Source organism: Rhipicephalus sanguineus, chromosome 9 (assembly GCF_013339695.2).
Source record: "Rhipicephalus sanguineus isolate Rsan-2018 chromosome 9, BIME_Rsan_1.4, whole genome shotgun sequence".
Classification (NCBI taxonomy): Eukaryota; Metazoa; Arthropoda; class Arachnida; order Ixodida; family Ixodidae; genus Rhipicephalus; species Rhipicephalus sanguineus.
Window position 1 is genome coordinate 53,029,389 of NC_051184.2, and position 14,741 is coordinate 53,044,129.

The 14,741-nt window shown below is 45.8% G+C and overlaps 1 protein-coding gene across 1 annotated transcript; it reads left to right on the forward strand.

Annotated features, from left to right (window-relative positions):
- The first annotated feature begins 244 nt into the window (after positions 1–244).
- On the forward strand, positions 245–14,395 carry LOC119405147 (cell cycle control protein 50A). The gene is made up of 8 exons (XM_037671948.2): positions 245–426; positions 862–995; positions 2,089–2,223; positions 3,439–3,631; positions 5,043–5,171; positions 6,323–6,529; positions 8,143–8,308; positions 12,883–14,395. The coding sequence occupies exons 1-8, from the start codon at positions 390–392 to the stop codon at positions 12,923–12,925; spliced, it is 1,044 nt and encodes a 347-aa protein (XP_037527876.1). The 5' UTR covers positions 245–389; the 3' UTR covers positions 12,926–14,395.
- Positions 14,396–14,741: the final 346 nt, after the last annotated feature.

The window sequence follows — 14,741 nt, forward strand, 5'->3', positions numbered from 1 at the left end:
AAATGCTCACGGCGCGCAAGACGTCCAAATCGTAGCGACAGCCAGAGAGGCGCCGGCATGCATGTTTCACGCTGGGAGAGCCCAGCATATCGTGGTGCGCCGACCTACGCGAACAAATCGCGTCGGTAGAAAGTCGTACGAACCGGCCACCGTACCGTTCGTGCGTTGTTTTCTTCCGCAGAACCCGTCCGACGACGTCCAAGGAGACGTCAGCCGCAGCCTCACCGAAGAAGCAGCAGCAGAAGGCCACCACCACGGCAGACGAGCAGCTCTCCTCCGGCGAAGGGACGCCCGCCGGAAGTTGTCACGACCCGTTTCTGTCACGTGGCCTGAATGACGTCACGGTCAACATCCGGCGGTGCGGTGGTCGTCGTGCAGCGGTGGAAAAGATGTCCAACCCCGAGCGCAAGAGCAAGAAACCCTCGAGTGAGCTTTTATAACGTATTTGTGAAGCCCCGACCTGCCTGTTGCATATGATTACCGTCGTTGTGGCTTACGATCGGGTTGTTACGGTATCCTTAGCGGGTGTGAATCAGAAAACACGGGCGGTAGGACTGCTGGAAGTTGTGAAGTAGGGCGTATCAGTTCCGATTTGCAATAAGGAACCAATGTCCGCGGTCATTTTTGAGGTCATTAAGTGCACACACAGCCCTCGGTGGATATGTTTCGATCGCAGCAGCGAACGTCAAAACGGTTTTGCCGAAGTCGTAAACCAGAGTTAAAAACTGTCTGAACACGGCTGCAAACGGCGATCGCGCGGTGCGTTGACGGGAAGGCGACATGCTCGTCAGATTGACGTGTGTGAAGTGATCGACGATTGCTTCGTGTATAAAAACAAAGTCTGTTTACGTTTTTACGCAGGCAGCGCTTTCAAGCAGCAGCGGTTGTCGGCATGGCAGCCCATTCTGACAGCGGGCACGGTCCTGCCAACCTTCTTCGTCATAGGCCTCGCATTCGTCCCCATCGGCATCGGCCTTCTAGTTTCGTCCAATGAGGTAAATTACGCGTTGTGGGATGTCGGCACCACAACCTGCATTCTTACGAGCGAGAACCTATATCCTAGCGCTTATGAAACGGTGTCTTGGTGCACCGTATCCACTTGCACACTACCATTATTGGTAAGCACCAGCTAATGTTGGCTGAGTGATGGCTAATCTCAGCCAGTGTTGGCTACCATCCAATACCATCTAATGTAGGCTATCTATCAGCTGTTATAAACAGTAACGTTGGCCTCACTCAATCTCAATTTCTGGCTTCCGGTTTCAGATTCTGGTTACAGGTTAGAGGGGTGGGTACTGACAGGAATTTTCGAAGGTGAGCTTACTCTGCCATAGAAATCTCCTCTGTATGGAGACAGCTCTGTGCAAGATTGAACCTCAGTAAATGCTGATAAGATATTTTATTTTGACATTAAAGTGCACTTTCGCATGGCCAACACACTTGACATCAACACTAGTGTGACGTCAGGCTACAGTGCCAATTCTGGTGACTTCACGCACCATTATGGCTAGTTGCGATGACATCAGGCACCAAAATGTTCAAAATGGCCGCTTGTGCATCGCCAACAAAGCCATACGATGTAAGAATGGCAGACTGGGCTTGTTGGTTTAACATATTTGAAGTTTTAAGGCGCGAATAAGACACAGACGAAGAATAGGAACACACACATGGAGCGCCTGTGTGTGTTCCTATTCTTCGTCCGTGTCTTATTCGCGCCTTAAAACTTCAACAGAGCCAGTAACAGAGCGGCCATGGAAACGTAGCGATGTCTTGCGAGAGCACATGACGAGAAGCTCATACCGTGTTGTGACTTCAGGGTACAGTAGGAACCGAAACTGGCTTTTAAAAACATGCTGCAATTACTTTTTCAAGGTGCACTCACACTTACCAGTACATTTTCTAGGCTGTTGAGGGCTTGGCCTTTCATTTGATGCAAAAAATGTCGACAACATAAAATTTTCGTGTCAGTACACCTTAAAGAGGGGTCTACACACACGGAAACAACAACTTGAGTTGGTTTTTCCAGACTATTTTTTTTTCCCTCGATTGGTTTGTGCCTGTCGCAAAACAGCGAACTGTCGCTTGCAGGTACAAGAGTTCCAGTTTGACTACACAGACTGCAAGGAGAAGGGAAAAAATGTGACGTGCGCCTCTGTCATACAGAACGACATCAAAAAGACATGCGTGTGCCTTGAACGCATCACACTGACCGAAGATTTCAAGGTGAGCACATGCTTGTCTGTCCGTGCCTCGTCTTTCTGCGCAATGTTATTCAGCAAAGATGCGCCGGCTTGTCATTCACACCTGCATGCCAGTTTTCTGTGCTGCTGGCCACTCGAAGAATGTTGTGTAACGTCAGTCAGACGCCTTGTAGTGTACTGCTTTAAAAGTAGAATTTGGGGGCCTGTTGGTGATGCATATTTGGTAAAGTGAAGCACAGTAAACGGGACCAAAAATAGCCAGACTAGTGGAGCAACCGCTGAGACAGGCAGAACAACCGCTACTAACTGTGAATGTTTATTAGAAAACAATGCCGCATCTGGACAATATGCACATGAGCACAAGATCATCAGTGACCAGCAACAAAAAAAATGGCAGGCACGATAACCTATCATGACAACATCACACACATGCAAATGTATGCACAGAAAGCAAAGTAAATGTTAAGCATGAGTATGGGGTTGACTACGTAGATTCAGCAAAATAAAGGTTTAAAACTAAGAAGCTAACACTTCGAAGCGTAAAGAACCAGCTGAACTGTTCCTACCCATAGATCGTGCTTCTTTGTTGTGAAAAAAAAGCGAAGCAATGCTAATGCACTTTTCAGGTCTCCAATCTTTAATCGAAATAGCTTCAAAAATCTAACATTTTAATTTGGAGTGTCCACGGCCTACCACATCCGCATTCATCAGCCGTAGGTGACAGCCACAGCCTTTGCTGTGTAGCATGTTTCTGTACCCTAAACTTTGCAACAGCAGAAGTTTCGGAAGTGCCTTAGCTTTTCATGTTACAACCAGAACTTCCACTGTTGCACCGTTTAGGTTATGGAAGCACGCTGCAGTGTAAGGCGAGGTTCGACCCATCTCCTGACATTGGCTATAGCACTGTTCTAGCCTGCCATTCAGACAATGACCGGTTTGTCCCAAGTAAACATCACTGCAGCTCAATAGAATTCTGTAAACGACAAAATCAGTGCACTGGACATACTGATACTTGTGTTTCATGGTGCGGCATTCTTTCTCTTGGGTTTGCGTCACGCGTCTGCACAGTTTCGCCAACTTGCACGGTCCAGAGAAAGCGAGATCTATCTCATGCCTCCCCGCGACTTCCTTCATGTTGTGCGTCATTTTATGCACGTACGCGACACCCTTGCACACGGGCCTCTTTGGCGGCATGCCTGTGCTGTTCCTTCAATGTTCCCTTGCTTCTACGTTGCAGTCGGAAGTGTACGTGTACTACGGCCTGACCAACTTCTACCAAAACCACAGACGATACGTCAAGTCCCGAGACGACACGCAGCTCCTGGGGAAGCCACTTCAGACGAACCTCGACTGCGAACCCTTTGCGCAGGATCCCAAGACGGGAAAGCCCATTGCACCCTGTGGTGCCATCGCAAACAGCATCTTCAATGGTCAGCTCAGTTCTTTTGTCATGATTCTCGCAGTAACATTGTGAACGCACGGGAAAGTCTGATCTAATGCGTGTCTTTTCCTAGTTTTCTGAGCAGTTGCACTCCGAAGAAGTTGATGACCACGCTGTAAGCATTTGGAGTACTCTCACAGCTCCCTGCTTAGTTATGGTGAATTCCATTGGCAGATTCGGAGTGGCTGACGAACTCTACGCCAGAGCACTCCGGCGGAGAGCAACCGGAGGAAATCTGCCGATGGAACACAAGCGCCCTTGCAAGAGCAAATGGTAGGGGGCGCTAGCGCACATCTGTTTCGCAAGCGCCCAGCATTCCTCGTGGTTTGCGCAGCTTTCGCCAGTTTTCACCTTCGCGGCCGCGAGCGGAGAGAACGGGCGCGATCGGACAGCGCATTTCATCGCGCACGCGGTACGCCACGCTCTGCGCATGCGTGTGGAGCTTGCGACTTCCGGTCGAATCCGCCGCTTTTCGTGGAGTAGAGAGCTGCTCCATGGAGTGAACTTGGCGCAGAAACTGCTCCAGATCCGCCAATGGAGCAGGAAAACTGCTACTGGAAGTGCTCCGAATCTGCCAATGGAATTCACCATTACAGAAATGTAGTTGATCAGCCAAGCTCGCAGCATGTAGATGTGTAACATAATGAATTCTTGTGTCTCGTAGCTTCGCAGACAACTCTTGTGATTTACGGCGCAAACGTGGAACAACAACATGCCAACCTGTCCTTTCCTGCACCTATGCCCATTGCATACCATCCTCTGTGATTGTTCCTCATGATGTGAACTGCCATGAAAGTTAGTTACATAGCACTTGGGCAAGGTGAATTTAGTAAACATTGCAATCTGCTCAGTGAACGTTGTGAACAACACACGTTACAAACTTGTTATCAGAAGAGGTACCAAAGTGAAATAGCTCTAATGGAATTCAAGTTGTCTGCATTTCCGTTGCGAAATCTAGGATATTTTCATTCTAACATTGTACCAGTCTGTCTCTTCCTTAAACTGCATTTCACTGGTTCCTCACAGTGGCAAACACTTGCAGCAGTAAATGGACGTCTTGATACTCTGAAAACAGGTTGCCAAGGCAAAGTGTGGAGAAGCCCCTTACCACCGTATTCAAGAAACCAACTTCAAGTCAAACTCAACTTGAACATCCACTGTCATTATAGTGTCTCTTGTGAACACAACCAGGGGAACACAACGAGCGTCTTGGGCATGTTTATGTCGGGTGTTCTTTTATTGGAGCTCGATAAGCTGTGTCCTTATGCTACGGAGAATTTCTGAATACAGCGATTAGACATTGGCATTCTTTTAACTTGAATTTTTTTCCATCAGCACCTGCAAATGTGTGATGTAGTAGTGGCTTTCAGCAGCTTTCACTGTTTCTTTGCACTGCTCAGACACGCTCACCCTCAAGTATCGTCACAAGCAGGAGAGGGACAGCATCGAGGACTCCACCACGGTGCACGTGTTGTTTGACAAGATCGCCTGGCCGACCGACCGCAGGGTCAAGTTCAGGAACCCGCCAGGTAGGTGTCAAAGGTCATTCAAGCCCAGAAGCAGCTACACGAAAGATAGCTTTGTGGCTGTAACTTTAGGGCAAGCATCACGACATCCCCGTCTGCTGTCACAGTGGCAAGCGAAGTAACTGTGCTGTGTTTGTAATTCTCAACTACTCTTGAGTTTTTCGTTTTCTTTTTTCTTTGCCGGTTCCTTCATGTTACTGTGGAAACAAACCTCATTGTAATGAGCATGTATATAATTAATTACCACATACAGTATAACAAAGTGAGTTCAATTATTAGAAGGGCAAGGCTTTGTTTCAATGAGTTGTCTGTTGCTATGACAAAACAATGTGTGCATCTGTTGAATCAGGCTGTTGGTGACACCTTTTGGCCTCTCAATGGCTAAACACACTCTTGTGCCAGCTGAGGTTAGTCATTTGATCTTAGGTTTCAGCTCCTGTGAACACACCTATGCACCACACTTTGGCTACACGTAAATGCGACTCGAGGCATTCAGAAATAGATTGAGATCTTCATAGCCATCATGGTGTCAAATCAAAATGGAATCTTCTCCTACAATCTCGGAACTAAACCAGAACTTTTTTTGAAGGCGAGTTGTAAACCGGTTCAATGACAAGTCCAACCCAAGGTCGTTGTTGCTGAATTTCTATGACTGCACACGCCTCGTGTGTCGAAGAAAGCGGGCAACAGCCCTTGCGTCAATTTGGCACAGAGCCCTGCCTTGGGGAATTGTCACATAGCTGGTTACAGAAACTTTGTCGGCTTGGTTAAGTGTGCATATGTTTGCCACGTTTTCTAGACTGAGTGTTCTTTATGCTGTGTTGTCACCGAAGTGCAGCGTTAGAAATTTAGGTATTGCACTGCACCGTGCCCGTTACAGTTTGTACTGACCTTCAGTGGTCACTGTTGCTCCTGCGCTGCGATTCAGTTTTTGTGGTGCTTTCCCGCTGCAAGCGCAGGTGTAACAACCAGCAAAAGCGAGATGCAGATTTGGGACATTGGTTCGCTGTGGTCACTCGTGAGTAATACTGCAAATTTATGAACTGCGGACCCTCGGTGTGGCGTGTGGGCATTGGTGTGTGTGTGCACATGCATTCTTTAAGACTAACGAGACTCAACTAAGCTACCTTACCGTACGCCTCCCTCCCGCGCAGGCATGAATTTCAACGGCACTGCCAAGCCACCAAACTGGCCAGTTCCCGTGGAGGAAGTTGGCGGGTTCGAGAACGAGTCCCTGATCGTGTGGATGCGCACCGCTGCCCTGCCCACTTTCCGCAAGCTCTACGGCCGGGTGGACCACTCGCGCGAGCTCTTTGTCAGCTCGCTGCCCAAAGGGGACTACGACCTGGAAATTGTCTACCGTATCCTTTTCCAAGCAAAGCTTGTTATGAGTTACGGATTTCGGTGGCGGCGTAGCCGTACATGAAAGCCCGGTGCTTTCAGCATACGGAAATGCGGCCCTCGAAATTTGTATGCGCTTTTTTTCCTAATAATTGACGCTCTCTCATCATGGGCTTGTCGGCGATCGGCGGTTTCCGACATTTAAGTCTGATCATTTATCAGGGTCACTTGTCATTTAAGTTGCGACATTTCATTGTTGCCTGGACATGACTGTTATTGTTGCCGGTAGCAACAGAAGTGTTACTCTGCTAAGCATGTGGGTAAAACAGGAAACCGCGCATGCCAAGCTTCGCTTGCTCCCGTTTTCCGATAGGGGAAGGGCTCCTGAATTTGTTTTATTTTTCCAGAAGTGCTGGAAACGGGCACAGTTTGTGGGTAGCGTTGCAGGAAGGGCGCGCGCTTATAGTTATTTACGATGATTTTTTTAACCACAAGAAGGCCATGGATTAGGAGCGTGCACAGAGGAATCGGTTGCGGCGTGGGCAGGGGTGACCCCGTAACTGATTCCTCTGTGAACGCTCCTTAGCTGGCCCACATGCACTCCCATTAGCTGATGCAGGCTTCGTAAATGGTCTTTGTCCATCTAGGAAGCCTATATGCACAGGCATATAGTTTCCCAGTTGGCACTTAGCCACGGAAGTGCTGGTAACACACGACAGATAAATTTTGCTGCTCCTTCTAAAGATGGAGCCACGTGGCAGGTGCTGTGACCGTTTGCAGTGGCAAAACGTAGCAGTCAATCACAGTTTTTGAGTGTAAGGGATGGTAAGCCAATACAGATGATTTTTTTAGGAATTGACAGTTGAACAGGAATGGCATTTCAAGGCACGAGAGCTGGCACAGTTCAATGAACAGGAATGTATGGATGAAGGTTCCCAACCGGCAGTTAGCGACCTAAGCACGACAGGCAATTTCACTGCACCTTGGAAAGATGGCACCGTATAGCAGATGCTATGGATTTTTGTAGCAGCAGCGTGGTGAAGTCAATGTAATGAAGATGTCGGGAATGGGGAGCTAGTAAAGATGACTTCATGGGAAGTGAACAAGAACAGCATTTCAAAGCACAAGTGCCGAAACCGTATAACGAACAGGAAGATGTCAGTGAGACACAACCTCGTGATTCCGACAGACAGATAGTCTAGGAAAAGCAGAGGGGACGCTAGTTGTGGTCTTTTAACTGTGGTGTAGTAATATCACGTAAATTGAAGTGAATTAAGTGGATGAAAAATCACCCTTTCCCTCAGTGGGATCTGAACCCACAACATTCAAATTACATTTCCTTTATAATTTCACCGACTTGAAGGGCGATTTTCATCCATTTCATTTCAATTTACGTCATAATTACTGTACTAGAGTTAAAAGACCACAACTAGTGTTCCCTAGGCTTTTCTTTGGCTAATTGTGTGTTGGACTCGTCTTGGTTGTGTCTAACGAAGAAACAGGCTCCTCGAAAAAATTCCCCTTCTTTCATTCTGCATATCAGTGACGTGTTCCTGTAGTCAGTGAAAACAAATTTAGCCAGTGTGAACTTTCATGCCACGTTTCTTTCCTGAGCCATGCTCCCAACCGCTAGGCTACCCGGTGACGCCGTTCAAAGGCAGCAAGCGCATCATCCTCTCCAACACTTCGTGGCTGGGTGGCCGCAACCCGTTCCTTGGCATCGCCTACATCGCCGTGGGCAGCCTCTGCCTCGCGCTGGCCTTCGTCTTCCTGGTCATACACAACAAGTTTGGCAAGAAGTGCGTCGGTGCCGCTCACCGGCACTCTCCGCTGTCCCGCAAAGCATGCCTTGTCACCACCGTCCTCGTGCACTGCGACTGTGCTGTCGATAGTGCCTCCTCTAGACCATTCTGCCCTTTGCATGCTGGTATTCCTGAAGCGAGCTTGCCGCAACCCTCCTCTCGCTTCCCGCTTCTTTCTGAGCCGCCTGCATGACGACACCCTGTCTGCACCCTGTCTCCTGGTAAGCAGTGTCATACGCTATGCACCCTGTTCACCTGCCCAACCTGATGACATATTCAGCCTCTCAATTAACTGCCACTTCTTCATCCTTTGTTAGTGTAAATGGCATGCTTGTTTAGTCAGATCAGGTACGACTACTAAAATGAACACCAGAAGGATGACGTAGCTACAGTGCTCACAGAGTGTCAGCCGCTGTGGTACAATGGTCATGGTGCTCGGCTGCTGACCCGAAGGTCGCAGGTTTGATCCCGGCCTCGGCCGTCTCAATTTCAATGGAGGCGGATCGCTACAGGTCCGTGTACTGTGCAATGTCAGTGCACGTTAAAGAACACCAGGTGATCAAAGTCTCTCGAATCCTCCATTACGGAGTGCCTAGTAATCATATCGTGGTTTTGGCATGTAAAACCCCAGATATTATTAGTGCTCACAGAGTGAAACGCATCAATTTTGGGCTAAGTAATGCACACACCTTTGTTTCCACTGTCCTGATGTGTGTCACTTCGACATATTGGCTCGTATAGCTACACCAGGTCCAACATCATTTTGAGTGACCAGATTGGTACATGATGCGGCTGTCTTGAGCCATTGCTCAAGACAGCCGCGTCATCATGCTCAAGATAAAGTTTTATATATATCTGGTGTTTAACGTCCCAAAACCACCATATGATTATGAGAGACGCCGTAGTGGAGGGCTCCGGAAATTTCGACCGCCTGGGGTTCTTCAACGTGCACCTAAATCTAAGTACACGGGCCTCAAACATTTTCGCCTCCATCGAAAATGCAGCCGCCGCGGCCGGGATTCGATCCCGCGACCTTCGGGTCAGCAGTCGAGCGCCATAACCACTAGACCACCGTGGCGGGGCAAGATAAAGTTTTGATGTACAGCGCACACCAAATAAGATGTGACGAGCTTCACCACCAAATACAGCTCATGGGAAAGGCATTTGACGTCGGATAGTGCATTCCTTGCTGCAAACCTTCAAAACTGCATTGCGCTCGCAATACTCATCCTTACAATTCTGACTTGACCGACAAATTATACTATGCTATGAACACCAATGTTCCTTGATGCTGCCCTGTACCGTCTTTTTCTCTGTGTGGAATTCACGGTAGCTAGTCTCAGGATTCAGCCGTCTTAGGCTGTCTCACTCGAAACAGCATGATGTTCCCAGCAAGACTGAAGAAATCGAACTGCAACATCTGCATAGGCTCCAAATTTTCAAGCAGAGTGGAATCAATGCAGAAAACTTAAAGGAGTACTGACATGAATTTTAAATATTGTTGGATTGTTTCTATAAATAAAACACTGGTGTAGAGAACCCTGAAAAATAGTATGTGGGGCCTGGGAATGCATCGAACATATTTTTAACACCGCAACCTTAGAAAAACACTTTCGGTTTCGATATCGAGGGGGCGCTTCTCAGTGATGTATCATTGCAGTGTGATGTCACGGGGAGACAGCAACTCGCAACATACTAGCAGCAGATCTGTCATCTGCTCGTGGTGCATTTGAACGACGATGAGAGAATTGTCGTCCAGAGATGCCACAGTGATTTCTGCAATTTTGGCTGCATGCAGGACGCAGAGTTCGCAAACTCAGTGAAACTGCGTTAACTCGTCGGGATAATGTCCGTTGCGGTGGGGCTGGCTTGCAGATACCCAGCGACCAAACTTAAAATCAAAGTAAATACTTTATACGTGTTGTCTGACTGCAGCGTGTGGAGAACGTTAACACTGCATGCCAAGGAAACGTAAAATGTCCCGTTTGCGATGTCTCAACATCGTGTCAGTACTCCCTTAACTTACACCACAGTGTTGCTCTTGCCAGCCTTGTAAATGTCAAAGCGAAGTCTGCACCGGCCAAGCCACAGTTCCTTCATTTTCCCATTCGAAACACGTCATGCTTGTAGGCTTTACCTCTGGTTATATTGTCATTCATCTGTTCTCATTGTACTGTGAGTTTTTGTGCAATAAGCTGGGAGAAGTATTAGATGCGCATGCTTCGGCCACTTGTGAAATGTTAACGAGTCAAGTCTAACGAGAAAGCATGCTTTATTACTGTTTTCACACCAGGGTAATGTCATGATTTCAGCTTGTACATTGCCCACGTATTGGAAACGCGATGTCGGTTTTTTTTAATTTTTTTTATAGTATAATGACTGCTATGAGCATTGCATATGATAATCATGTCATGTCACTGCAAATCTGCTGCTAAAGGTAACATTGACTCTGATGTATGTGTTCGAGTCAAATTACGCCAATCCGACAATGACTGTAGACACCGGAAATGAAAGCATGTGCATTACTTAGCCTTAAATTTTTGCCTTTCAATCTGTGAGTACTTTACAGTTACTTTTAGCCCTGCATCATGATTACTAAGTTAATTGTGCACTGATGCAATTAAGAAAGCACATTAATTATTTTGTATTCATTTATTAACTGTAACAGGTGTCTTTCGCACTCAAATTTTCTGTTCACATTTAATTTGTCTGCAATTAATGCACTTTGTACACAGTGTGTGCTAAAGTGAGTTTGACAAACTCGCTTCACTTTGTGCAGATTCATTCAGTCCAGGTACGTCTCACCGAGCAAGGGATACAAAGCTCTTATCAGAGCATATTTCATATAAGCTCAGTGAGATCTGAACATAAAACAATACTTGCAGCTAGCGTACATTACAGGTCTAAAAGTTGCCGCACGTTTCTCAGTTTTTCTTATCATCATGCACCTTATTTGCTAGTTTCAAATAGGATCAGTATTTAGTCAGCCAACTAGTGGATCTTTAAAATTTTGTTTCCCGGCCTGAAAAACCTCGTTTCCCATCTTTACTTAAACCACTTACAGTTATCAGTGTCTAGTGTAATGCCATCTCTTTATTGCTTGAATTAATGTTACAAAAGGCAGTGTGTGCTTGCTGCATTCGTCTGACACCAGAAGCATGTCAGGCAGTTTTCTCTGCTTCTTGAACCTGTCATTCCACTCATTGCATGCAGATGTGTACCTCTGTGTTTTCAAAGAGATGCATCAGCTTGTCTTTCATGACCTCTGTTAACTTGCTTCTGCACTGTGGTCATGTTATGTGAACCGTATAATGCATGTATGTGTGTGCTGTTTCGAAGTAGTGTAACAAGCAGAGCATCTGTCGGTTACTTGCGTTCAAATATAGTTACACATCAGGCTTACCATCTCTTGGTTCATTTGGGATCGGTACTACACTTAAACCTCATTATAACAAAGTCGCATTTGACGCGAAAAATAGCCACGTATATCCGAAAATACCTTATAAACGTATATTCGAACCACTGTGTGTATTACCAAGGCTATTCTTCATTTACTTCGTTATAACCGATAATTCGTTATATCCGTGTTCGTTATATCGAGGTTTGAGTTATACGACAATAGGTTTGGTTAATTTTGAACTAAACTTTATTTTTTAGCCCCTTGAGACGCTATGTATGAAATTGTGTACACCACTTGTTTTTGCTGTTTGTATCGACTAGGGGCTAAGTAAGAGAAACCTACATTGAGCTTTGTTTGATGAATTGAACCTCCTGCATAATGAATTTGTCTTCATTTAACTTCATGTTGCAGCGTACTGTTGCATATGATCACTTTGCTGAAGGCACTACCGCATTCGACGAGTCGTTCGGCATTGCGCTTTAAGCACGCCACGTCAAACGTATAACTTTTCTTCCTTCAAAATGAACATAACAGAAAATGAATTTGCACTATATTTCTAACCTGAGATTTCATTGTTATGCAAAAACAGAGCATGAATGACTTTAGAATAAATAGACATTCAATTGCAGTTTAATTAGGATTAATTTCTATAGCACAAATAAATTCATGTATTATGACAATATTTTTGTTGTAATAGAATATCAACCACCTTGAAATAATGTATCGATTTGACACATTTACAGACAGTTTTTCATAGGTGGTGTCCGAAAGGGTTACGTTAAACTTTTTCCATTCCATGTTGTACATCCTTGGCTCACGTGATGCAAAAGAAGTACAACTCTTCAGATTTACATATATCTGCAAGTAGGGTGATGGTACTTTGCAAACAAAAACAAGTGTGAACTTTGGCTAATCCTTTAAATAAGTTTTTGATAGTCATTATTGAAGAAAGCAACATAACTAATGCAATCACGAGTAGTTAAGTGGTAGATTAAAACTGGCTGACGTGGTAATGGTTTACTAATAACTTTCATAGAAAGTTCAACAGCAACGACTAGATGGAACGGGCAGTTACGTTGGTTCTTGGCGAGTGCTTGGAATTTGGGCGAGTTCCGACAAATGGAGCCCACGGATGAAGTAACCCGGCGCTGCATCGTTTTTCGTCTTGCAGCACACATGACCTGGTGAACATAACCCAGAGAACGCCCTACTAATGGCAGTCGAGGCACTGTTGGCGTGTCAACGCATTCCACCGCAGAAGACGAGGACTTCTGACCTCCCCTCGGGGAGCCCATATCATGGACCCGTTTCAAGCCTTGCCATGTTCCCGGTTCAACGTTAGAGCGAGGTGTCGCTACTTGTGATGCCACTTTTACTAGCACTTGTTCGAAGAATTCTAAAGCGATGGTTGCGTGGTTGATAGTTTTCTTTAATTGCAGTGGACCTGCATACATTTATTTAATGTCACCAAGTGCTCTGGTCTCACCCTTCATGTCATGATGTGTGTTCAAAACCCTGTACTTCGTTAACCCTTTGCCTTCAAAGTCATTTACGGAAAAACATTCCCAAATTACTCTCTTTTTTTTTCGGTGTTCTGTGGAACTATATTATCACATTCTATAAATGCAAGAAATGCATTAACATTGATACTTTTCTTCGAAAATATAAGAAAAGAAGGCTGTACGTAACTACAAGAAAAAATTAGCAGCTTCCCCACGTTGCTTGCAGTCGAGAAGAATTTCCACTTAGGCTTGTTGGTACAACATAGTGAAGGGAACAACGCAGATACCGACAAGGACGAAGAAAGGCACACATTAGACAAGCGCAGCGCTGACTTTCAACAAATGTTTATTTTGCATGTGCACAGCTATTTATACTGAACACCTGACAAAGAAAGCAAGATCGCACTTCTGTGCCCTTCTTCGTCCTCGTCGGTGCTTGCGGTCATGTTTGCTTGTGGTATTGTACTGTGAAAATGATGTTACAGTATTGTAGCGCTATCTGTGGATGAAAAAGAGAACCAGATGCAAGGACATTCGCGTATCGTCTTTGGTTAAAGAAACTGGGACGTTTTGCTGTAGACGACCTCAGCTGGTCCACGATAGTGGCATGCGAGATGTTTGAACGTGTTTGTGCTGATCTGCTGCTGGAGGTAAATGATTGACAAAAAGATGAGAGTTCACACGGACTGAGCGACGCATAATACTTGAAGAGATTACATCCATACCCCTTTACCGGTGCTCTGAAGTGTGGGATTGCAATTTACATATCCCAACGTCTGCGGTTCCAGCAAAAGAATTGCATTGTTATGTCATCTTACACATTTCGTTTTCCATTATGTGCTTTGTGAAGCCATTCTTAGCTGTCGCAGTGGACAGATTCTTTCTCGAAATGGAGCAGTTTTCTTTCACACAAGGTACACGAGACACTTCAGTGACTTTTGACATAACACACCGCACTAACATAATCTTTAAATGTGCATAGAGTGTTGCTTCGCACCAAAATGACAAATCCTAGTTCTTTCCTTGTGAGATCTCGCTGCCTTGTCGCTAGTTATAGTACGTTTCGGAGTTTAGTTCTGCGTGCAACCTGCCGTTCTTCACTAGCGAACCAATGCCATGCACTTGTGCAGACTTCCTTTGGGCCAGATTTCGTCATTTCAAGTTGCACTGTGGTTGGCAGAAGCGTCCTAGTCAGATGTTGTGATGGCTTTTGTAACTTCGCCGCATGTGTGGGCAAAAAAGTACTTTGTTGAAGCACCATGTTAGGAACACTTTGTACAGTGGCAACGCTGGAGAGCGTGCGTTCGGTTTTTGCAAAGCTTAATCGGCTGCTAAACGCAGTTTCGCTGTTGGTGTTGTCTCTATTCGGTAGTGGCGTTTGTTCATCTTTGTAAATACTGTGTAAGTTATTTCATGGACCTCAATAAATGTGAAGCCTGCAGTTCTTTACAGAATTTTCTGTGTTTATTCAGTTGTGATCATTCATTCATTCATCCATCTACTTTCTTGTTCTCAATTGCCCGAAGTC

What these genes read in the sequence shown, in the direction of transcription:
- LOC119405147 (XM_037671948.2), top strand. Translation starts at nt 390, where the DNA reads ATGTCCAACCCCGAGCGCAAGAGCAAGAAACCCTCGA. An exon ending in CACTGACCGAAGATTTCAAG is followed by an intron (nt 2,224 to 3,438) that starts GTGAGCACATGC and finishes TCTACGTTGCAG; the next exon opens with TCGGAAGTGTACGTGTACTA. An exon ending in CACAACAAGTTTGGCAAGAA is followed by an intron (nt 8,309 to 12,882) that starts GTGCGTCGGTGC and finishes TTCGTCTTGCAG; the next exon opens with CACACATGACCTGGTGAACA.